Source organism: Rissa tridactyla, chromosome Z, assembly GCF_028500815.1.
Source record: "Rissa tridactyla isolate bRisTri1 chromosome Z, bRisTri1.patW.cur.20221130, whole genome shotgun sequence".
NCBI lineage: Eukaryota > Metazoa > Chordata > Aves > Charadriiformes > Laridae > Rissa > Rissa tridactyla.
In genome coordinates, this window is record NC_071497.1 from 11,675,191 (window position 1) to 11,700,592 (window position 25,402).

Below are 25,402 nucleotides of genomic sequence, written 5' to 3' on the forward strand. Positions count from 1 at the left end.
TGACTTTCTCCAACACAATTGTCATCCCATGAACAGCAGCTCAGTGGAATTTCGTTAGAGCTCTCAAGGGTTTTTTCCACTTGGAAGTTTTCTCATTCATAATATAGGGGCTAGATTAGCTTTAATTTTCGGGTCTTTTAATTTTAAAAATTCTTGAACCGACAAAATCCAGACCTGACAAGGAACTGCCTTAAAAGATGCATATCCTTGGAGGCACATTTAATTGTATTCTAGATGAACATTAAAACTATGTGCAGAGCAGAACCTTACTGCTGAAATTCTAAGTGCAAAATAAATAATTTCAAGCCAAACTGTGCCTTGCAATTGATGTAACCAGATCACGTTCAGGAAAATGTCTTTAATCCAAAAAGGCTCTCAGGATGTAGGCTTTCAGTCCTACTGAAGTGAGATTGAATGAGCACATGTTTCAAGTCAAGCTTGCTTCTAAGTACATTCCTGGGCAGCAAAGGACTTAAGCAATTGTTTAAATGTTTTCAGGAAAGTTTTCCAGAAGTTAAAGAGGGTATGACAGCAACTATCTCTTGTTGAGCCTATCTGCACTCTGCTAATTGAAATGCATCACAGGTCCATGGGAAGTTCCCAGCGATGCTGATACTCGTACTTCATAGAATTGTAGAATGTGTTGGGTTGGGAGGGATCTTTAAAGGTCATCTAGTCCAACCCCCCTGTAATGAGCAGGGCCACACTTGAAATGCATGAGAGAGCATTTTCCTTTTTTGATACAACATGCTTCAAAATGCCAAGTAGATTATTTTCACTTGATTAAAGAAAGTAGCCAACTTTGCAGAAAACAGTTTATTAAATACAGGACACTTGGTTGCTACACCTAATTACAGACGAAACACTGTGAATAAAGCATGCAGTTATCACAGACATCAATGAATATCTTGATTATTTTTTAAATGGTCTTTAATTCTGCAACTTTAAGGCTGTACCAATACAAATTTAAAAAAAAAGAAAAATAAAAAGTCACACTACAATAGTAGCTAATATTGTACGGACAGTGTAATCAATCTCTAATGCAGCAGAACCAGACCTCTTAAGGATTATCATAAGGGAATAAAATGGAGCTGAAATGCAAAAAAGATTAAAATATCTCTGGAATTTGCAGCTCAGTAGAAGTGAATGTTATACTCCAATCAGAACACAACTGAATCCATTCTTTTCAAAAGCCTAACTATCTGACAACTGAGCAAGGGATGAAACTCAGGACACCATTAAAAAAAAAAAAAGACGTCTTGGTTTTACTTTCTTTTTATTGAGGGCACTTTTTTACTCAAACACTAAAAGAGCATTTTTGAAGGGATGTCTGACTGAAGTGTGGCAGACAGCAGTACAACATATGTTTGTTTACTGCATCCCAAGGAGAGTGGAGGGTCTTGCAGCAGGGGAAAAAAAAGAAAACCACAACAGAAAAACAGTTCGCAACTGGAACAAGTGACAGACCACTTTGTTGACCATATTGGTCTTCACCTGTGAAGGACCTTACCCTGTATGACGTTTGCTTCTTAAGAATACAATGCAGAAATAGCAATATGGCATCCACAGGGCTCAAAACTTACCCAGCTCATGAGTAAAAAGCTTACAAGCCCTGGAAACCCGGTTGGGGATCTGGGACTCAAAGTAGGTTATGAAATCCTTCTCGGTTATAGCAGTGAAGCCTTTTTGCTCGTTTTCCTCAGGTTGCTGTGCAATTCCAGAAAGAAGGTAATTTGGGGACACTGGGGTTGAACTGGTAGCTCTGAAAATGGACTGCAGCTGACAATTTTGCTCGGGTTTTCAGAAAACGATCCAGTAATCTCTCTGTTCTCCTCAGACATTCTAGATTTGCAGAGTTCAATGCAATAAAATGCATCAAAATATTTCTTCTCTCTAATAAACTGTTGTGTTTATAATCTCCCAAATGCAGGGGCAAAAGATCTATGTAAGAAGGTGCCCCATGTACAGAAAACTGCATTTTGAGTGGAAGGTATGCAGCACTGCTCATGTTAAGATCTCTGCCTTAAATAGCAGATTACAGCTGGGGCTTGGAAAGGGGTCTAAATAAAGCTAAGTCCCCAAATTCCAGTGGGGTTTGGTTGGATAATTCTCTCCTGGCTCCTTTCAGCAGCACAGCCTAAGCTACATTTTTTTTCTAAAAACAAAAAAACAAAAAAAAAAAACAAAAAAAAAAAAAAAAAGAAAAATGAATGAAAGCTTCTCCTGCAATGTAATGCACTTCAGACAAAATGCAATTACAAGAGCAATTACAGGATGGACAACGTGTACACAGAAGGAGTCACAGTGATGGGAAGGTGGTATCTAAACCAGCACACCATTAGTATCAGCCAGTTTGTGCCTTGAAACCAGTGAACCGTAGTGAAAAGCAAACAAATGCAACCAGAATCTCTGATATGCCACAGGCAGCGGGATAAATCCTAATGCCAGGTCTGCACCTGTAGAACCATAACTGCATTTCCAGCATGCAAAGCGCTAAACAGAGGATATTGATCGCTTTCCTGATTCAAATCTAAGCTGAAGATAATGCAGATATATCTAGCTTCACAATGGAAGAGAAAAAGATGGGCAACAAACAGCTGCTGTGCTGCAGGACACATTTTTTTTGGCAAGTTAAGCCAAGATAATTGGTAAGACAATTAGTGCAATTGGCGGGACCATGGAGACTCAGAATTAGCTATAATTAGAAGAAATGCAGGAAATAAGACTATGTATCACTGTCTTGCATATTTAATATTCGGGCCACACAGGCAGGAGTTCTGCGGAGCCATAACTCTTCACTCATACTAGTGGAAGCATGCATTCATGTGTAAATGGCTACTAGACAAGCGAAACATTTTAACTGGTCTCAGCTGTTTTCTGATCTGGCAGAAGGAGCCTGAAGAAGCTACCAATTTTTAAAGGACATTAAAAGGGCCAAACATTTCTGAAGAGGGCCCTATTCCATCCAAAACATGGGACCTGAGGTGCTGCAAAAGGCTTCTAAGCATCATAATCACTTGTGGAAGGTTTAGCTCTTCAGCTGGGGTTTTCAAATTCATCGGTTTGTGGGGGACTGGCTTGCAACCTACTACTTGGGACAATTCTCAGTGTTCCGGGCTGCTGCTGCTAATACTGCTTTTTGCAAACATGCACAAAAAAAGAGCAGCTACATTGAAAATTTTGGCATTAACTTCTTTTTTGGAAGTTATTTTACATCTCAAGGGCTGTAAATTGTCTTGCTGGGAAACTGAGATGGCTTTAGACCAGTACCTGTAAGGATGAATTCAATGCCTTCTTATTTTCCACATTTTTTCTAGCAACTTGGTATTCTGATTTGAAAAGTCTTTTCAAGATGTGTTACAGGCTTTTCATCTCTCAGTAGAGACAGAAAACTGATAGTTAGTCTTTCCTTTTTTCCATACAAAATACTGTTTTAAAGACCAGCCTAGGTACAGTTGACCATGGCTGGTGGCTGGGAAATGCATGAGACAGATGAACATCTCGCATTTCCCTCCTGCCCGTTTCTGTTGTATGACTACAGCATGGTATGATTTCAGTCCGTCAAAATCTTATCAAAAGCACAATGAATGGGTATGTGTGTGGGTACTTGCTATCCTGCCAGATTCTAAGCAGAGGGTGCAAAAGGAACTGAAAATGCAATGTCAGAATTTTGATAAACAGGGCTTGTCTGCCATGAAAGCAGTTGGAAAGAATGAGACCAAAAATCTTGGGGTTGAATTTCATCCAAGTCTCATTTGGCAGCAATGTGTGGCTTCAGCGGAGGCGGAACTGGGACTGGAATCCAGCACTTGACCAGGCTGACACTTGTTTACAAGAGCAGGCTCACAACTGTTATGAGAGCTAACAGTTTCTTATGGTAATCAGAGGATTGCTTTCATTAAACCGCATTTTAGCATGCTCCACAATGACTTGAACAGCCTCAGCTAATCACTGGATCCATTACCAACAGGAACATTTGGGTCCTACGCATTCCCTCGTACCCCTCACGTTCACAGTTGGCAGACTGCTGCTGCAGTAGGTGTAGCTGGCGAAGACGGCTTCTTTTCAGCTCTATTAAAGGTTGGTTTTTTTCCAAATGAAAATTAATCAGAAGACACTTTAAAGAAAGATGGAGAGTTCAAGATATATTTTTTTTTCCTTTTTACTTTTTTTTTTTAAGCTTCAAGCTGGTAAGTGATCATCTGTGCAGAACAAGATATTAGAAGTTTGGCACCTCCTGTCTACCACAACATATTGATTCCTTCTACAGAAGGCACTAAATACTGGCTTAAAACAGGAAATGAACAGCAGAATGCAGAGTTTTACCATGACACACAAAAAAACCTGCTAACTGGCACAGCTTCTTAGTACAGTTTTCAGTTACCTACAACAGTGGTGATTATAGCAGCAATAGTTATCGTTTTTACAAGTACCACATAAACATACAAATGTCAGAACATCTAGAAAACATGCACATTTTCAACAGCAACATCACTGAATCACACAATGCATAGAAATATTATTAATTATTATTATTATTATTATTTGGCAAGACAGTGACTCTTTTCCTTATAAAACAAAACAAAAAAATTAACAAAATCTACTCCTTTTACAAACTGTTCTTTAAAAAGTTGAGTTGCCATTAAAGTCTCTACGTTAGCCTTAGAGAGAGGTTTAACTCTGAGAATGAACTGGTCATTTAGAATAATTCACATTGTTAGGTGGAAATTTGGTTACTTTTAAGCAAAATATGTTTTTCAAATGCTGTTTTGGGAGAAACAGTGCTAATCTCGTCAATTTACAAAATGGGAGAAAACACGTTGACATTAAAAGATTAGAAAGATTAAACGCTGCATGCAGGGAAAGATAAAAGCCTTACTTTAGTTGTTTCTTCCTAGCACTGCTCACCATGAGACCAAGGGTTGTCATAGCAAAAATGCTTTTCAAAGGCAGAGTTAAAGCCAGCAGATAATTAAAACAAATGGAAAAGATTTTATAATTCCAGTGTAAAACAAAGTAGGATATTAAAGGCTAAGGATTATGCTTGCCTTCTTTAGAAAAAAAAGACAAAAACTTCCACTGTGTTTGCCAGGCTTTCCCACTGCCTTTCCACTATCTTCATCACGCATAGATATTCTGCCATTGCTTTTTCTTCCAATCTTGAATAATTTGGTCTACCCTCACAGTTCTCAAGATGACCCTGAGACAGATCGGTCATGTGGACAAAAACAAGCACCGACAATGCAACTGTGGCCAAGCGATGTCCTTTCCTGCATGCTTCAGACCCACTTGCTCCAGTGGGGCTACTCATGTGCTTACAGCTGAGTGCAGCTTACGGCCCGAGCTGGGTGGAAGCAGGTGGCACAGGTGGGCATTTCTTTCCATTTTTTTGCAGAACTGGCACCAAATCCCCTCTGGCAGCAGCACCACCTGGCTTGCAGGTACTGCTATAAATGGGAGCAAAATCACATTCTCATAATTTCTTCTCCTGACACCTTTCAGACTCCACTAAGACGTTTTGAGTCATGTTTTGTCTGCATGTCCCTGAACGCTCTGGATGTTTCTACACCTGCGTTTCACATCCATCACCCAGCCTTGTGCAGACGAGCCCAGCCTTGCAAGCCGCTCACAGAGAAAGCTCCCACAGAGGGCAAAGCTTGCCAGATCTGAACCATAAGCACCATGCCAGAAAATAAAGGCCTCCACAAAGCAATTCACACTGCAGTCATCGCTCAGTGCACCTTCAGCCTCAGAGTCACTACGAGAAGATTTGTCTTCCTACACAAAAGTTACCAAAATCAGTTCAAAGCCAATTACTATTGCCTCGCCTTCTGGATCAATAGTTTGCATCCACTGCTGAAGATACAGAGGCTGAAGTGTGTCTCCTCCATTGGCTTGTTTTCAGGCTGGAAATTTGATATACAGTAACTGTATTAAATGTGTGATAGTAGAAGGGAAGGAGCAATGTGGGGCAGACCAGGGACTACTTAAGGCTACACGTGAGTTAGGCCAGCTGGTACAGAGGGCAGACTCAGTAAGGTTACAGCCTCCAGAAAGCAGATCAAATTCTAGTCATGAGGAATGTTAGAGAGTTGTCTCTTTTCACAAAAATAACAGCTGAAGGGGCAAAGATAATATCTGTAAAATTAATTTTAAGAGTTTAGTTTTCTAGTGTAAGAATAATACAATATTTTTGTTCAAAACATTTTGCATTTTCTTGATTCATTTCCACTCACTTGGCTGTTTCATTATTTTCTTGACACTTACAGACTGTATAAAACAATAGTAACCAAAAACCACAAAGGCGGATTCCTGAAGCATTGTGAAAGGGCTAAACACCTCTTCTCATTCCCATGGAAAGTCTATCGCACTGAATTTCAATGATAGCACCAACCTCACCAGTCTCTTAAACACTGTGAACCAATCTTCTATTAATTACAAAAGATGAAATCTGAAAAGGTTAACCAATTCAGTCAGAAAACAGAGGAAATAAACTCCTCACTTGAGACAGAGACTCTAGAGGCTATGTTAAAACCCATCAGTTCATGTAATAAGCAAATGGTGTGCCAAACCAATTTTCTCCCCCATCAGATTAGGAATTAAAGCTTTAGACATCACCACTACTTTGAACGTGCTCCAGTGAATGGCTAGTGTCAAACTTTTCAACAAGCTCTCAGGTGTCTCTAAGCTGTGGGGCTTTTTAGCTTTCCAGCATTTCACCGCTGTAAATGCCTCTCTGCTGCTCTCAGGAAAGGTCGAGGTGCTGGAGGACAACTTCATCAGAACTTCACAAGGCTTCAGCCAGAGACAGTGCAGTGGGGAAGAACAGGCTGGCACCTGGTTTGCACGAGTGGAGCTGGTAGCAGTGCAACCACACAACTCGTTGGGGGCTCAAAGAAACCCAATTTGTCATCAGAAGGGCAACTCCAACGCCGGCTGAAGTTACGTTGCTTTGAAAGAGGTGCAGCAGAGATGTCCCTGGTGGCCCTTAGCTTTCCAAAACCCTTGAGGAGATATGGCACAGCCTCACACGTCCGTCATACGCTGTTCATGGGGAAAGCACCATCATTTAATTGTGCTTAGGGCCTTCCCCCTTCTTGGCTTGCAGACACCTGTCTGATAGGGGTGTCCTTGACAAGCTATCCCCAGGCTCTCCATTTCTGGAGAGAGGTGCAGCGACACCCATGCTGGCTCTGCACAGAGCCAACAGATGTGCCGGGAGACACCAGCTGATGCGGTACTGTCCCCAACCATCAAGGCATGCTCAGCACGTGGGGACTATCACCAGAAAGTATAGTTCAAGTTTTTCGGCTAGGAATGTAGCCATACTTTATGCTGGATTGCCTCTCTCCACACTTCTCAGCACTGAGGGTGCAGATTCAGCACACACATGAAAGCACAGAAAGAAAATAAAATACATCCTCTCTCTTAAGAACAAGGACAGTAATTCACCTTAGGCAAAGCATCCATCTCTTCACACTGACATTTAGCAAAGAACCCTCATTAAGAAGTGCCAACCCACTTCCCACCACATTTCACAATGAATAGCTGAGTCCTTCTCTACCCTAACCCAGAGGGATGAACTGGCTCATTTCAGGCACATCAAATCACATTTGTGTGTCCCGTAAGCTCTCCTCCTTCCCACACATTCTCAATGCCTCTGGGAGTTCAGGGAGTCAGGAGGTGTCCCAATGCCCCGTTGCCTGCAGTGCGTGAGATGAACTGATTTCCATGATGGAGCGAGCCCAAGAGTTACATATGGTGGAGGACCACTCATCTCAGTCCTGTTTTAAGGATGTCAATGGAAGGTCAAACAGCACACAGATGTGGGCCTGGTCCTCTACACAGGAGTGAATTTCAACTCATTTCCTTATTTGAAAGCTCTCTCACAAAAAGCAGAGGAGATGAGAGAGGGAGAGTGCTTCCAGCACAAGAAATGCGAGCCTCCAGAGTGCTCGCATCCCGTATCCCACAAACCCCGCGTACCTGACGCGAGGAGGTCCGCCCTGAGCGCGTTATCCCCAAAGCACAAGGTCACTTGATAGGCAGGGAGGGAGCTCTCAGCCAAGAGTCGCCCTGCACAACACGGTCCCCTTGCCCCACAGTGCAGATGCTGGGAGAGGGGAACAGTAGAGGATCAGGGACAGTGAGAGGAGCAGGGATGCTGGGGATGGGGAAGACCAGTCAGTCAGTCACAGTCACTTGCAGCTTATTGTCAGGAGGAACGATGAGCCCATGCACCACATGTGCTAATCAGGTCAGTCAATGCACTTATGGGATGTACTCAGACATGGTGACAAGAAAGGGTAAATATGAGCTGGACAGGGAGGAAACCTAGTGCAACAGGAATCTCAGTTTCCTTGAAGGCTGTTTTTCAGTCCTTAGGGCAGCCCAGGCTCTGGAGTGACAAAACACCTGCTCTTCCTGATCCCCATCTTCCCACCCCACATCACCTGCGCAAACAGCAGAACAAGATCCGGTCACAAACATCTGAGACAAGCACACACAGCAGTACAACATGTTGCTTGCATCTCATTCTCTACACAGCTTTCTAAGAGGACAATTACGCTGTAGACTGTACACGAGTGCACAGCAGCTTCTAAAAACAGAAACACAAAACAGCTCAAAAGCGTTGATACTCTTCACGAAGGAGAATGTGCAACAGGGACACTGATTCCATTGTTAGATTGTCCTGTATGTCAATAGCCTGGATGCTGCTATCATAGAATTATTGCACTATGCAAATGAACAAGGCATGTGCTGTTATTTTAGATATCCCTTGTAATTTAGTCTACAATGTAGTCCACAACAGTATTTCATTCTCCTGCACTTAAAAATACATTTTGTTGCATAAATACATATTTGAAAATCAAACAGGCAGTTTGCAACACCCAGATATCAATGACTTCAGTCTCAACTACCTGCATGAATACATGTACATTGTGCAAACCCATAATATCATAAATACATGCATGAATGACTAATAAAACAGAGCTTAAGCTGTCCAAGAGCCCACAGCTCTGCCCAGCTAAATGTGCAATCACGTGAACAGATCCAAGTGCATGTATTGTGCACAGCTGCATCCAGATCGGTCCAGTGACAACCATGTATAATCCCCATGTCGGACTCTTGGTTTGGTGTCATGAGAAGGCCACGTGGGAAAGCCTGCGCTAACGTTGGTGCAGACTCCTTTGCACTGTGTGCAGGCCTGTGCTTTGGCACTCTGCCTCTTAAGTTCAAGGCCAAATTTTGCTCTTGGTAGCACTGAGCACATCTCCCAAAAGCTGGTAGATGGTTCTGAAGGCAACCAATACATCTGCAAATGATTCAGAAGGGTCTCAGTCTGCATTACCCTTTTGATGGTCTTCCAAGGCTACAGTAGCTGAGCCAGGCTAATGACTCTGTGATACTAGCAGAGAAACACTTTCCTCTGTCTTCCTCACTGGCTCTGCACCTCAATTTGTGACCAGATTCAACTTGGTGATCTGGCAGAAAATTATCTGACTTTCCCTTTTTCTGCTGCATTTTCTGCAGGGCTAGTGAGTTGAAAGAACTCACTGGAAAGGTCTAACACCAGATAGAAGAAAGGTGAGGAAAGGAAAAAGGAAGGAGAAAAGTGAGCCCCATTTTGGAGCCAGCTACCCCCATCTTATGGAAATTACAGCCTGCACTGTGTACATCAGAGCACAATGTAGTCGGAGCACAGCCAGATGCTGCAGTGCCTCACCATCAGCCACCCCACACAACTACCAGCTGTGGTGGACAGGACCAGTACGGTGTTTTGCCCGCTGCCCTTTTGATTTCATGGTAAGAGGTACTCAGCACCAAGAGTCATGGTAGGAGCCCCCAGTCTTTTGCTTAGGCAGAGAGGAAGGCTAGTAAGAGTTGGCAGCACCAGCCCCTGGCCACACTGCCGTGTCTTGGCACCAGGGAAGTTGCACACCACCACCGTGAGTTTGCAACTTGGTGGTGGTGGAGCAGGTTTGACGCCCTCAGTTGGAGTACTGGGACACAATTGCAAGCAACTGAGCTGTCACCTGTCAGCTGAGCCGCAGCAACTGGGACATCTACTCTCCTGCCAGCATGAGAAAAACACATGAGAGTGGTTTAAATTAGAAGTGTCCCTCCCAGTGAGTTAACAAACCTCCCAGGGCCTTAATATAAATGGTAATTCATTAAGCTGTGGTCACTCAGTTCCTTGCAACTGTCCACAAATGAATACTGGGTAATCTGTTATGCTAAATTCCCTTCAATGCTAATAAATTTATTTTTGGAGTATGATACTACTTGGGTATCATATTCTGGCCATATGTGTTTAACCGCTTCAACAAGTAGTCTATTTGGGGCTGCCCTGTCAGAATTTGCCAGGCAATCTGCCATCAGCACCAACTGGAAGCTGGAATTACTAGAGGCGCTGCAAAGCAGAACAAAGCCACCCCTATAATATTGAGGCTAACACAATAAGCACACATACCCCACAGCTTTTCCCACAACCAGACAAGCAAAAGTTGCTGATGTGCCTTGCTAAGCCAAAGGTATCAGAGGCGTTGCCTCACCCAGCACAAACCATCCTAATACCGTGGTAAACAACAACTCAAAGTATGTGGAGTCAAGAAGTCATGGGAAATGCTTTTTATGACCTCCCAGCTCAAAACCCAAGAGCGCCTGTATTCTCTCTTCTGGGTCACTCTGAGCATTTCTGGCTCCTGCCAACACAGCCAAAGGTCAGTGTTAGGGCTGAATTACAGCACTGATGTGAAGCACCACTTCAAAGACCTTCTTGCAGCATGGCACATCCACAACCAGTGATCCGCCTCCTTGGAGACAAGAATTGTGGAATTAGCGCACAAAATAGCCCACTCTGAAGAAACACGCCTAAGGCACACCCATGGAAGATGTGAACCATTGCCAAACTTTGAGCCTGATAATAGTATGAAAAGCAATTTGGTTATAAGGTCTAGTTACCTGCCTTGTGGGGCTTGAGGAGAGACATGAGACAGTCACACCTTGGGGTGGCTTCTTTCCCCTACTAGCTCAAGGCAGCTCTTCCCTGCAAGGAGGGGCAGCTAGGCAGTGGAGGAGAAGTGGGAAGCAGAGATCTGCTGCCCCACAAAGGCCAGCTGATACCCAGCCTTTTGTTGCAGCACAGGAAAGGCAAAGTGGAGAAGTAGGTCAGATCCCGCAATAGCTGCCACTGGGAAGCACTGAGATGTGCGCCAACAGGGGAGAAACAGAGATCAAAGACTTTTCTAGAGGTTGGCTCCATGCTGAGCTCTCACCTGGCACCCCTAGGGAGCTCCTTGGCATGGGACCCTCCCACTCTCCAGCACATACTAAGAGCAGCTGCGTGAGTCCTCAGTGGGAAACAGCAAAAAAATCCCCCAGAGAGCAGCACCAGCCTTGCAAAACTATTTTTAACTTTATCACATTAAAAGCACTGCCATGAAAAGGCAAGGCTATGCTAACAGCAATCAGATGGCTGGCCTCATCTAGAAGCTGGGCATCTGTCTTGCTGGCTGCACCGCAAGTCTTTTTGTGCTTCCCTCTCCTTCACGACAAGTCAGATTTGCCATGGCACTGAAAGTCATGGAGACAGCTTGCACTCAGTTCAGTAGTGTCATGATTTGGCCTCAACCCCCAATACCAAGTCACAAAAGCAGTATGAATGACCACTTGTGCCCACCAATCCACTGCCTACCCTACAACCCTGAGAGACAGTGGCCAGTGACTCAGAGGCTGCAGATTTTGTGGTTACATTGCCGTGGCATCCAAGACCTTAGGACAGCCAGCACACAGGAAGGAAGCCCAGACTTGGTAAGTGCAGAGCACAAAGACATCAGAGCCAGGCTGTGTCGCCTGCAGGAAGCTTTGTGGGAGGACAGATGTTTATCATAGTTGAAATCTCTGCTCTGAGACCTTCCAGTGGCATGCCTGCTACCTACCCCATCCCCAAAGCAGACCTTCGATAAAGCTTACGTGAGGTGCAGGCATTCTGCGACCTCCCTTGCACATAGGAACATTTTATCTCAGCAACACAGAAAATGGGCTTTAATGGTGCCAGGTAGGTCACTTCTACTTCTGTCTACTACCTTTGTTTCACCCTTTCTTTGGAATTAGTGATGATTAAAGTCACTGCACTGTTGCAGATCTAAAGAATATGAAGGATATGCAGGAATGTGAAGGAATAAAGACAATCAACCATAAAGAAACACAACAACAACAACAAAAGAACCCAAAACAAAAAAGCCTCTCAGTAACAGTTTGATCCAACACCCATGGGAAGTCAGCTGAGGTTGACTCTGACTTCAGTGGCCCTTAGATCACCCCAGCAGACTTGTCTAAAGCCTCATCGTGGCCCTAGGATATCCTAGTGGAACATACACTCAGCCAAATTATTTGAGAAGTACTGTACATCATTTTAAAGGTCAAGAATTATAATAATTCACTGAAATACTGGATTTGTTAGTGTTTTCCCTGTACTTAAAGAGCAATTAAGTTGCAAAGTCAAACATTGGAACAGTAGCATTCATTATTTCAAGGCTTTAAGGACCAAATTCTGCCTTCAGATTCATGTGCACATTTTCCATTGTCTACAATGGAAACAGATTATATGTAGTTGACTTAAATTTGTTTTCCAGCACTTAAAACTACCCAGCTTTTTCATTTTCTGTAATAAATAGGAAATTATCGTTACACTCTCTATACTTTTTTTGTGGATTTTAAATGATGGCTTAAAACATCTTTGATCTATTTTTTTCTGTATAGTTTGGGATAAAACTGTGGATTTTTCTGCACTGTTGCATTCCCCAGAATACTGAAAGAGTGGCTCTAAGTCAGTAGAGTTTACATTTAGTATACACAGTGACAAAATACTAACAACCCGTGCTTAACAGTTAAAATTATGTGTATGACAGTGGTTTTGCCATTATACTCTCGCATATTGTTGAAAACAATACTTTTTAGTCTAAAGACCAGCAACATTTTGATCACAGAAAATCATCAATAAAAACAAAAGCTAAAAATAGCCTTTAGCTGACTTCGGGATTTTTTTTTCCCATCTGGCATAAATGAGCCTCAGGAAACAAAATAAAAAACAGACAAAAATTTTTGTAAATGATTTCATGAACTTACATTGACGTATCTCTTATTTCTTGGTCTTGCTGATCAAGAATAAGCCAGCAGGTAAGAAGCAGCAGCCAGTGATAAGTTTGTCTCCTCCACTCTGGGAGGTCATGTTAAAATAAGAAGTTGAAAAAATGCTTCAAAATAGAATTGCTACGTAAGCCTCCCTGGGGATTTACACTCACTGATGTGTGCATGTTAAAAATGGTATTTCCAGTCTATCTGGTGTTGCCTGAGAACCATTTTTGTCCATTTAAAATCTGCATTTATATTATAACCCATTAGTACCTTTCATTTTTGTATCAACACTATAAATACTATGTTAGTAATACTAAACTATTTCTATTGACTTATTTGTAAAAAGAAAAATATATTATATATTTATATATTTTTATAAAGTGAATTAACACTGGAGAGAGGGCTATGGGGGAATAGTGTACAATCACAGTTGACGTGTATTATTGGGCACAAATTCAACGCTTGAAACAAAAAGGAGAAGAAAAAAGTGTTCATGTGATATCCCTCTTTCAAGCTGTGTCAGAGGAAGAGTCATAGGATGCTGACACTATGAAGTTGCCAGTATTGGAGTGGCTGGCCATGGACTGGGCAGCCTGCTGGCTCAAGTTATTGCAGATCAGCACCAGCTGGTTGCTCTGCGCTTCTGAGAGGGTGCTACAGCTCTGGTAGACGCTGAAGTTGGTCTTCCGACCCGGGATGTTGCCTTTCTCGCACATTGTCTTTACCATCTTGGCAAGCTTGTTTTTCCCCAGGGCTTGGCAATTGTACCAGTGAAGCGCGGCCAAGTTGACAACAGGTTTGATGGATAGGTAAAAAGGCGCGTCCTCGTAGCGCATGGCTGGAGGCCGCCTCTGGGCGTACTCCTTGTAGTCTTGCACGGGGCAGGTCTGTGGGGAGTGCTGGGTGGCATACACCCGGGAGTCCGTCCCGCCTCTCTTGCTTTTGGCATTGACATCTCCATTGTCTGGCCCCATCCACTCCAGGTACTCCAACCCAGTCTCTGTCACCCGCAGCCGGATGTCTCCCCACTTGAGGGTGGACCCATGGAAACCCGTGCAGTGTCCAAACGCCTTAGTGTTGTTTAGCCAGACAAGGTTCAACAGCCCTTCAGGATTGTACCGGCTCAACAAGCCTCTTTTGCGCAGGATAAGCTCATCAGCAAAGGTGAGCTTCATGGATTTGTGTGGCTTGTTTCCTTTTCCTTTACACCTCAGCTCTATCTGCTTTTGCTTTAGAGCTTCCTGGGACCTCTTGAACTCCTTATCCCTTGTAATACTGTATCCATACCTGTGCTCTTTAAGATACCTCTCCAGCCCACACTGATAGTTGGCCAGACTGTTTGGCTCGTATTCAGACCCATCCTTTTGTCTGGCATCCACAAAGAAGGAAGCAAGGTAGGCATCCAGCTCTTTGCAGGGGATGACGTAGATCTCCCGAGTCTCAGAAGGGTACTTGGAGATCAGGAACTCTCGGAAATTGCGGAGAGCTGTCTGTGTGCTGCGAATGGTCTTCTCATTCTGCTCCCTGCTGAGCTCTGCCGCTCTCTCATCCTGGTCTGGAAGAGGGAGAAGGGGAAAGACAAAAGAAAGCAGAAGCAGTGAGTTTGTGTGATACGCTTTTCCCCAAAACAAATTTCCTTGAAAAAGAAAAAAAAAGGCAAAAAATTAAAATCAATTTCACATAGAGCACTGGAAAACATCATTACATACCTGTCACATGACTGAAAAGCCACCTTCAGTTTCACAAATGATGTACTAGAGTATGGCACAAAACCAAAGTGAGCTCCTCATGACACTGGGGCACAGTTTTGTACACGGAGATTTGTGGAAAACAGTGGGATTAGAGGCAATCTGCTTTTTAGAACAAATGGAAGGTAGAAGGTTTTTCTGTGGATCCCAATGCTGTGTGCAGGGCCCGATCCGAGTAATAAGCCCATTCTGAATTGCTTCATTTGTGAAACCAGAGGTTGTACTGGTTCCAATTATTTTCTACAAAAAATAACTAAAGCATCACATTTATGGCAGTAAAAATTATCTTTAATCAGAAACATTTTTGAAAAGCTAAATAAATATAGATAGAAATGTACAGTACAAAACAATGCAGCACATCCTAACAAAGGAGTTGGCAGGTAAAACTACTACAGAGCAATTTGTAATTTACAAATGTACAAGAATAAAAAAAATAGTTAATATGTTCACATTGGAAGATATGGAAGAAAAACATGATTATACAGTCTTTCTACGCAATCAAGCAATATATTGACACTGGAAGTACAATTGTGACCATTTCTTTTAATTTTGCAGAAAATCAAATTCTGGAAACAACTATATATTGATCTATAAGGCTATACTCAAATGTCCTTACAATCAGTGACATACCAAACCACAACAGTCAGATGCTACCGCTACAACGGTTGTTACTGACACCTAATTTTCAGGCTGATCATAAGGTAAGCATAAGAAGGAAAATCTTTCTACATGTAAGTGATGTGTGTACTTAAGGACGGTTTTTTTTAAGGACTGCAAACTGTCCATCTGTACAAGGATGCAGCTCACTAGTACATAGGTGGAACTGTCCTTAGGAATATGACAAACCTTAATGGTTTTAGAAAATGAACAGCAAATGCAAAGAAGGAAAAATTCAATGATTTTACTATTCTCTCTAATTGTGAATGGAACATTTTTTTTGTCTCTCTTACACTTAATAAGCAGAAGAGGGGAAAAAAGCCAAGTTCTTTTTTCTTCTATCTCACTGCAAAACCCATACAATCGGTGTCCTTTCAGCAGTGCCATAGTTGCACTTGCCAGGTGTTTCCCACCCAACATACACACCACAAAGTGGTATGAGACCAGGTTAAGTTCCCACTGCCTCTCCGTCATTCCAGCCAAGCTCCTGTCAGGTCATGTAGTACACTCATGCGTTGCAGCAGCACTCAGACACTTGCTCCTTGCGCCTACTCTGCCCTGCAAGTCTGTTAACAGGGTAGGCATCAGGAAGGTGGCCCTTTCTCCTTCCCTAGCCCACCTGCAATGTTTCATATGGTGCAGAAACGTCAGTACACAGCTGGGCAGCCTCTCCTTCCACCCATCTACAGAGTGACTCTGAAGAGAACTCATCCCATCACCTCCCTACCACAGCTGCAGACAGAGGCACGGGGAGTGACTTGCCCCAGTACTTGCCGGCAGGCCAGAAACAGGACTGAGTTTATTATATCCCCCAGGACCAGGTCCTGTGTCTTCACTGTGAGGCATCCTCTGCATCCACAGCACTTGGTGAAACCTGCTGAGAAAGGTTCTCAAACCCTCTGCAAAGCACAGAGAAGCAGGGGTCTGCAGCTGAGGCCTTTGGAGGATTCTGCAGCCATGAAATATGCTGCCACAGAGCACTGAGATTCGCTCAAACTGTGCTGAGAGCGAAAAAGAAAAGGTCACCAGCCTGTTTCAGAAACTGGTTTTAATATTGATGTCAGTATCAAAGAGCTCCTAGCAGCCTGCAGTGAAGTCTCATGCTTTAGGCAATGTATAGGACAGATCCTTTTATTATGGCTAGATGCAAGCTGGAAATAAAGAGACAACTCTGCTTGAAGCTCTGAAACAAACACCTACTCTGGTACCTTGTTCACTGCACCCACCGCCACTTATTATAGCACTATGTAAGTAATCAGTGCTTTGACTGACAGCCCACATTTTAAGTACTGTTTCAATATAAACAGCACATATAACAGCTCAGTTTTATACATGTCATCAATCACTACTTCTTACAGGACAGCCTGTCACAACACAGCAGTGACACCCAGTCAGTCATTTATGTTATGGCATCTTTCATTAATCTGCAAAGGAAATTGCCGTATCTGCAGCTAACTGTTATAAAACCCATGCTGAATTAAAGATCCCCTGAAGTTGCATGAGTGAAACGGTACTCGAGAAACACTGCATTCCTGCAGTGCTGTGGTGTGTTACTCCACGTGGCAGGGCGGAAATGTTAAAGATAATGGATCAGCTTCTCGTCCAGCCACATCAGGAGAGCTCTGTCAGTTTTGACTGTGAATCCAGCCTGCAGTGGTGGTTGATTATTCATTTCCTATGAGACCGCTCACATGTCAGGGATATCTCGTAGCATGGTACGAATGCAGGGAGGCAGTGAGACCCAACAGACAGTCTGAGATATAGCCAAAATCATCTGATGTCAGCTGAGCCACTGTCATCATCTGCATATGCTCTTCATCCACAGCAAAAGCAGATGATGTAGCTGAGCCTAACTTAACTAAGACAGCTCTTTATAGCCAAGGATAGCTAAGGAGACATAATTCTTCATGTCATTAAAGTCTTACTTCTTCATTTAACCAAGGAGATTTCATAGTGATGAAAGAAAACATATAATTCATCTCCAGCTACCATGGAGACATAAATTGTATCCAGGCATGCTTTTAGTATCACCAAACATTGTTTTTTCTGCTAATTTCATAATCTTATTCTCTATTATTGCGGTGGTGACCTTGGTCAGCACCTAAGCACCTCACAGCCACTTGCTCACTCCCCACCCTAGAGGGACATGGAAGAGAAAAGAGGGACATGGAACGAGCAAAAGCGAGAAAACCTGTGAGTGAAGACAAAGGCAGTTTAATAACTGAAGGAACGAGGAAAAAGAAACCCAACCAACAAGTGATACAAATGCAATCACTCACCACCTCCCGCAAGCAGACCAATGCCCAGACAGTCCCTGAGCAATGTCACCCCCACACACCCCCCTGCCCCGGAAAACCCCCTCCCTTTAGTTTAGTCTGGGTAGGCTGTTCCTGTTGTGTCCCCTCCCAGCCCCTTGCCTACTTTAGACCCAGCTCCTGGGGGAACAGCATGGGAAAACCAGAAAGCCTTGACACTGCGGAAGTCTGGCTCATCAACAGCCACAACACTGGTGTGTCATTAACACTGTTTTAGTCACAAATCTGAAACACATCAGGTTATGGGTGGCTATGAAGAAAGCTAACTCCATCCCAGCCAGACCCAGTATAATTACGCCATTGGGATCACAGAATCATAGAAAGGTTTGGGTTGGTAGGGACCTCAGAGATCACCTAGTTCCAACCCCCCTGCCATGGGCAGGGACACCTCCCACTAGACCAGGTTGCTCAAAGCCCCATCCAGCCTGCCCTGGAACACCTCCAAGGATGAGGCATCCACAACTTCTCTGGGCAACCTGTTCCAGAGCCTCACCACCCTCACTGGAAAGAATATCTAATCTACACCTCCCCTCTTTCCGATTAAAACCATTACCCCATGTCCTATCACTACACTCCCTCATAAAGAGTCCCTCCCCATCTTTCCTGTAGGCCCCCTTTCCTGGAGGTACTGGAAGGCTGCTATAAAGTCTCCCTGGAGCCTTCTCTTCTCCAGGCTGAACAACCCCAACTCCCTCACCCTGTCCTTATAGTAGAGGTGCTCCATCCCTCGGATCATCTTTGTGGCTCTCCGCTGGACTTGCTCCAACAGGTCCATGTCCTTCTTATATTGGGGGCTCCAGAGCTGAATACAGTACAGGTGGGGTCTCAGGAGAGCAGAGTAGAGGGGCAGAATCACCTCCATCGACCTGCTGGCCACGATTCTTTTAATGCAGCCCAGGATGTGGTTGGCTTTCTGGACTGCAAGGGCACATTGCCGGCTCATGTTGAGCGTCTCATCAACCAACACCCCAGGTCCTTCTCCTCAGGGCTGCTCTCAGTCCATTCTCCATCCAGCCTGTATTTGTGCTTGGGATTGCCCTGACCCAGATGCAGGACCTTGCACTTGGCCTTGTTGAACTTCATGAGGTTGGCATGGGCCCACCTCTCAAGCCTGTCCAGGTCCCTCTGGATGGCATCCCTAATCATCCCTAAGATGTATCACTAATGAAACACTGCCCAAGACTGGGCACACCTTGCATCCTCTCCATACAACCTTTGACAGGACAAGAAGACCACAAAACTTACTCTCCAGGTGCAGTCTGCAAATGACCCTTGTAAAATACTTACAACAAACCCATCTACTCTATACATCTCTACTTTGCCTATAGGAAATAAGCAGAAACAGAATCAAAGACTTTACCACAGGCTGCATGGTTGGCATTGATTGCTTCTGCTCTAGCCACTGGGCCTTGCGACCTTGTCAGATGGTGTAACGTCATCTTGCTCCTTACAAATCCACCCAGACTGACAAATAAAGAAATGCTACATAAAAGTAATTAAATCATTAAGAACTGTCCTGGTTTGAGGTAAAACAGAACCAACTTTCTGTTCAGTGATTTTACTTCTTAGCTAGGCCTCTTCTAACTCTCTGAAATTAACAGCATGTTGTGTCGAAAATGGTTCGTTTTCAGAGTGGTAACACCAATGTTTACAGTTTGTGCCAGGGAAGGGTATGCAGAGAGGCTCTTGCTTATATTTATTGCTACAACAACCAAGGTCAGCTAATTTCGTTATTTGCGTTTCGGAAGGTTGGAACCAGAAAAGCGTAGAGGGGTCCCACTCGCTGGAAGGAGCGGACAGGACAGGTAACCCAAAATTTTCCAACAGGGGTATTCCATCCCATCTGCCCCGTGCTCAGTATAAAAGCTGAGGGATGAAAGGGTCAACTCTCTTTCTTCAATGGCTGACATCCAAGGAGGACTCTGCCCGTTCACCTGCTTTTGATCCCAATCTGTGTGTTCCTGACTCTATCTGTGGAATCCAGTTCCCACTCGTCGCTGAGTCCAGTCTGAGACTTCCCCAGTGCCTGCTGGTGATGTCATCCTGTGAGCTTAATACGGTTTTGTATATACTGTATCTATTTAATTACTTCCTTTATATTTTATTATTAATATTTCGTTAAAGTAGTTTAGTTTCTTCTAAACTCGTAAATCTCTTTATCTCTCCTCTTCCTCTCCGTGTATGAGAGGTTGGGGCGGGGAGAATCTGCCGCCAGCCACTGGCCAATTTGGATAAAACCTCAACAGAACTCAAGATCAAAAGGCATCCTAAGTGCCATCACAGTGAATTTTTGAAAATGTGTATGTTATGATAAGAATCTGACAAGTTGGGAGAACTGATGAGGTACAAGACTTCATCTCTGTGTCTGAGTATTGAATGTAAATGTTCTTGTCCTGAGACAGGAGTGTTTCCCATGTAACAGTTCCTAGATGTTTGCTTGGTCTCACTTTGCTGCATCTTGCTGAGTAGAGACCAGAAGCTCTTTTGGCCAGGACTTAGTTTTTATTTATTTTTTTTTTTCATTTTCTGTGGTCCTGCTGAAAACTACTGAAAACCCAGGTGGGGATCTACATTAGTTCCTTGACCACTGCAACCATAAACCTGTTTGTTCTTGGGCCTCCACTGCTCACAGTATCATCAACCCTTCAGTGTGCATGGGTTCCAAAACTGGGTAAAAGCACAGAAAAAAAATCACAAAGCGCTCCTCAATATGAGAGAACACCTCTCTATCAGGAAGGCCCTTACCTGCAAATTGCTGGAGGATAGGAGAGTGGGGAGGTGTCATCTATGCTTGCACCTTTCTTATAGTCTTCTGTAGGTGTCTGTTGTTAAGCTCTAGGAAGACAGATACTCTCATCTTATGGTCTAATTTGTCTCAGTAAAATGGTCTGAACCAGCCAACCAAAAATTATTGTCATCATTGATCTACCAAGCCAAGCTATCCTTAATGCCTTTTCCTTCTCATAACACAACCTTTGGAGTTGGTAATGCTGTTATCCCTGTTTTACATACTAGGAGCAGAAAGACAAAAATAAATTGACTTGAAGATGCATTTCCTGATGTCCTGCCCCCTCAGCTGTACCCCTGCACAAACGACGTGGCTGGAGCTCTCATGTTTCCTATCTGATCCCATACTGGAATTTAATTTTCAAGAAAATCAGAATGTCGCAGAAAAAGCCAGTAAAACTGTGGGATCCAGGGTAAACTCCCAAGTAAGAGTTTGAAAAAGTGCCTAGTAGTTTAGATGTCCCAGTTTAAATGTAGCCAAAGAGATAAAGTGACCTGGCAGAGATTAAACAGACAACCTAGTGGGAGACGAGTGTCTCAGGCTAGCCCACAACCATGAGATGATCCCTCCCACAGAGCAACAGCTGTCTTTTGATCTTTTAATAATCTGATCTTAACGCAGCCAAGACTTAATGTTATCAACGGAGTTATCAAACTCAGGGTTGTTTTCATTTTAGCTCGCACACACACACACTCAGACGCCCTGAAAAGGACATAACCTCTGTAATTATGTATGGCAGGGGGAAAGACACTTACTTTCATGACAGACAGACGCAGATTGTTAATGTTCAGAGGGGTTCTGTAACATTAGTGGGAGTCATGAACCTAAGCTATTATTGCAAACAGTCTTAAACTCTGCTTAGGGCAGGCAGTGAGATCTCAGAAGAAGTACATTAAAAGTAAGGTGGGGTTTTTTGGTGGTTATCACACCACCAGCCAAAATATTCTCTGCCCAAGTTGTGTTCTGACTAGGAAAATGCTTCTGCAGCAGACCTGCTTCCACCAACATGCCTTCATTCAGGTGAAAAGGCCTAGTTAACTGCACACAAGGCTCCACACTGGAGCTAAGTGCTCTCTCTCTGCTTCTCAGCACTTTGCACGTTGGCTCTTGCCGCAGCTCTGCAATCATTGAAAAGCAGCAATATCCAACCCATGGGCCATGGCCATACATAGCCCACTAAAACAGTTAACGTAAACCACAGCTTGCTCCTACCTTTCTTTTCTCCTGTCCTCTCCTGTTTCAAGAAGGTATCTGCAGGCAAATGACATTCACAAGTAAACAACTGTGGTGGGCAGAGGTTGCAAGGGTGGTATGGTCAAGTCATGGTGGGGCAAGGTTGGGGGACCCTCCGTTTCTGCATCCAAAACTCAAAAAGCTGACAACTGGTTTTCACCCTATCAGAGCAATAACCAAGTGAAAGCCATTCTTCCATCTCACTGCTGAAGGGCAAGGGTGAAGGTAAAAGCAGGAGGTCTCCCCATCAGAAGTGCCTCTGAGCATTTGCAGAAACACCCTGAAATTAAAAGACAGGGAGTGCTAAACACTTGGAGAATGATATTTTTGGCACTTTTACTGTCTGGTACAGACTAGCTTCCTTGAGGCAACTCCTACACACACGCAGTAGTCAAAGGCTTAAGTCAAAAATATAGATGTTCTAATGTAATTATTTCATATTCAACAATAATAATTTCTTTAGGAAGTCCTAAGGCCAAATAAAATGCGTTTCCTGTGCCATAATAATCATACATATTTAAGCTTAGGTTTGTGACTCAGAGTGAAAAGAGAAGGGAAAACCCTAGGACCGCCTGGAGACTTTCATCAGGTTTTGACATCTAACAGCTTCGGAGCTCTGCAGGATCAAATGATTAACTTGTTAGCTGCAGATTACTGAACTAGAACAAAGTGCTCCTGCACTTTTTCTTGAATTTCTGCCCTACCTGTCTGATGTTGCTACTAAATTCTGCTTAACAATTATAAGTTCCCTACTTCCACCACATTAATTCAAACTCTATGTAGTCTAACATTTTCAGAAAAGGCTTTCATTAGCATGTAAAATCTGTATTACGATAGAAAATTATTAATTAAAATCCATTTATGAAAGATATTATGTTTTCTGGCCAAAACAAATTATGCCTCTATTCAGTTAACCTCCTCCAACAAAATTATCAGTGAAATATTTTATGATTCTAAAATTAAAAAGCTTTAGATTCCGTCAAAGGGAAAAGGACAGCGATTCCAAGCAAATGAGCATGGGAATATTTATACATTAGCATCTCCATGAAGTAAGAGTCACAAAAATAAACTTTAGTCAGCTGTACATTTTTTTGCAAGGTACAGAATGGTCTGATAAATGGATGCTCGCTCAGATGCTACTGCTGGTTTTCAGTTTGCATTCACTTTCACTACTTTCTCACCACAACCACCTGAAAAGATACGAGGTGCAGTCTGGCTGCTGGCAAAGTCAACAATAAAATTCACATAAATATTAATGGGACCACTGCATGATCCTCAGATGATAGAAAATTTCTATCTATGACAAAAGATTAAGAATTTCTGTTCTCCTATGACTGACTGGATCAACATTTTCACAGTGGATACTAGCAATCGCTAGTGAACAGTGCAAAACAGCAGTGCTGTAGGGACTTCAATTTGTACAAGGCTCCTTTCCTTCTCCACCTGACTGTACGTGGCATCTGAGCTATTTCAACACAAAGGTTCTAAAAATGCATTTTCTAAATCAAAAATGTTTTAATTTGCTCAAAGTATGACTTCCATTTCATCTAGTTGTCTGGTTTTGGTTTTGTCAGGGCTAGTGGAAAAGAGAAGTGTTGCTAGTTTTACCTCACCTTTCACTTCTTCCACTGAACACTTACAGTGGTATTTCTGGAGTATGAGACTGTATAGCTTCCTGTCTCCTTTTGAAGTTGTTCTGTGATGCACTGGTGTGAATTGCTGCAACGCAAAATGGGATGCACCTCCTCCGTACCCTGACAGTGGGGCTCTTCGTTTCACGTTTACCCAGATCCCACCTCCATGTGGCAGGAGCAAATATACCAACTCCAGCTCTCCCAGGAATGCCCAACACCGCAGCACTCCACAGCGGGACACTGCAGCTGCTCCCTGGGGCACAGCACAGAGACCAGTAGAAGATATTTTGCAAGAGCACTGGAAAAACCCATATATCTGATACTTAGGTGATGTCCAGGCAAAAAGTACTCAGCCCACGGCTGGACTGGAGTCTGCCATTTTAGCTGCCCTGTTCTAAATCAGTCACCTGGATTATAAACTAAGCCCGGAACAAGCTCCAGGTCTACCTGCCCTGCCTCATCCCTCTTATTTCCATAAACCTTTACAGGAGGTTTATAAAAACAAATTCTTTGGACCCTTATATAAATGACCAAAGTTCAGGGACCTAACTTTTCACACGGGTAGAGGATATAAAAGCCGTGTTTGTAGTGTTTTATACTGCAAACCTAAAAACATTATAAAACGTTTGAAGAAATGTGAAAGACCTTTCCTTTCAAAATAACTGTCTAAACTTGCTTCAACTGTGTTCACTTCTAACACATAATTGCTCCTCTTTCAGAGCTCAGGTTAAAAACATCAGGTAGACTGGTGAAATTGGAGGGCTGCTGGAGTTGATAAGTAGCAAAACACTACCCAGAATGTAAAACAAATGTCAGCTTTATGTTGAGCATGCATTTTTGTATTCAGATGTATTTTCCTAGTAATTTTTCCTAGTAATTTCCTAGACGTATTTTCTAGTAATTTCCAACCAATTTATGGCTAACTCCACTTAGAAAACTCAAAGTACTCGTTGCAGTTTAAGGCTAAAGACAAGACACACTTTTTGTCAATTAGTTCTTCAGGTTAAATATTTAACTCTAGAAAACAAAATTATTTTTTACCCAGGGTGTTTTAGCAACACAGTAAAATGTTGCCTTTTCAAAGCATGTTATTTACTTCATGATCTGTGGCAGAAGGAATTAAAGGAAAGGAGTACATCAGCCTAACCTACCCTGAGAACTGGAAGCTGGATGATGCACAGCAGAAGCGATGCATTCATTTTCCAAGAGGAGTTGGCTGGCTTGGCAGCAGTCCAGAATGTGTTGCACACACGTCCTCAGCACAATATCTGTTTGTCTCCCAAATAAGTTTCCAGTTCAGCAAAGCATATTTTAAGTGCATTCTGGATTGAGGTCCCTGTATTTAAGTATATGCTAATGTGGAAATAATGTTTAGAAGGTGGAAGACGGGCACAACTGAATAATACATGTATACGATGACTCAATTCAAAAGTTGCTAAGAGAAAAAACAAGTAGAAAAAAACAAAATGAGGAGAAAAGAAACTGTAAAGATCAGAGAAACAGGTCCTTTGTTCAATTAAGCTTATCATTTAAAAACTAATGAAGCATTAGGGGAAAAAATACAAATTCTCATGGCAAAACCACAGTTCTTTTATAAAAATAGGTTTCCACCTTTATGTGCTCATACAGAGAAAGCCAGATTTACATGTATAAACAGATCAAGAAGAAAGCTGGAGAGGGACTTTTTACAAGGGTATGTAGTAATAGGACGAGGGGTAACGACTTCAAGCTGGAAGAGGGCAGGTTTAGATTAGATATCAGGAGGAAATTTTTCACTATGAGGCTGGTGAGACACTGGAACAGGCTGCCCAGGGAGTTGTGGAGTCCCCATCCCTGGAGGTGTTCCAGGCCAGGCTGGATGGGGCTTTGAGCTGCCTGGTCTAGTGG

At 43.1% G+C, this 25,402-nt stretch overlaps 1 protein-coding gene across 2 annotated transcripts in view; it reads right to left on the reverse strand.

Annotated features, from left to right (window-relative positions):
- Nucleotides 1-835: 835 nt before the first annotated feature.
- Nucleotides 836-25,402, reverse strand: part of KIAA1958 (KIAA1958 ortholog) — a 68,624-nt gene continuing 44,057 nt past the window's right edge. For both annotated transcript variants that reach the window (XM_054186671.1, XM_054186672.1), the window contains one exon: nt 836-14,695. In XM_054186671.1, coding sequence (XP_054042646.1) covers nt 13,650-14,695 — 1,046 coding nt within the window. In that variant the 3' untranslated portion in view covers nt 836-13,649. The remainder of the gene's footprint in view (nt 14,696-25,402) is intronic.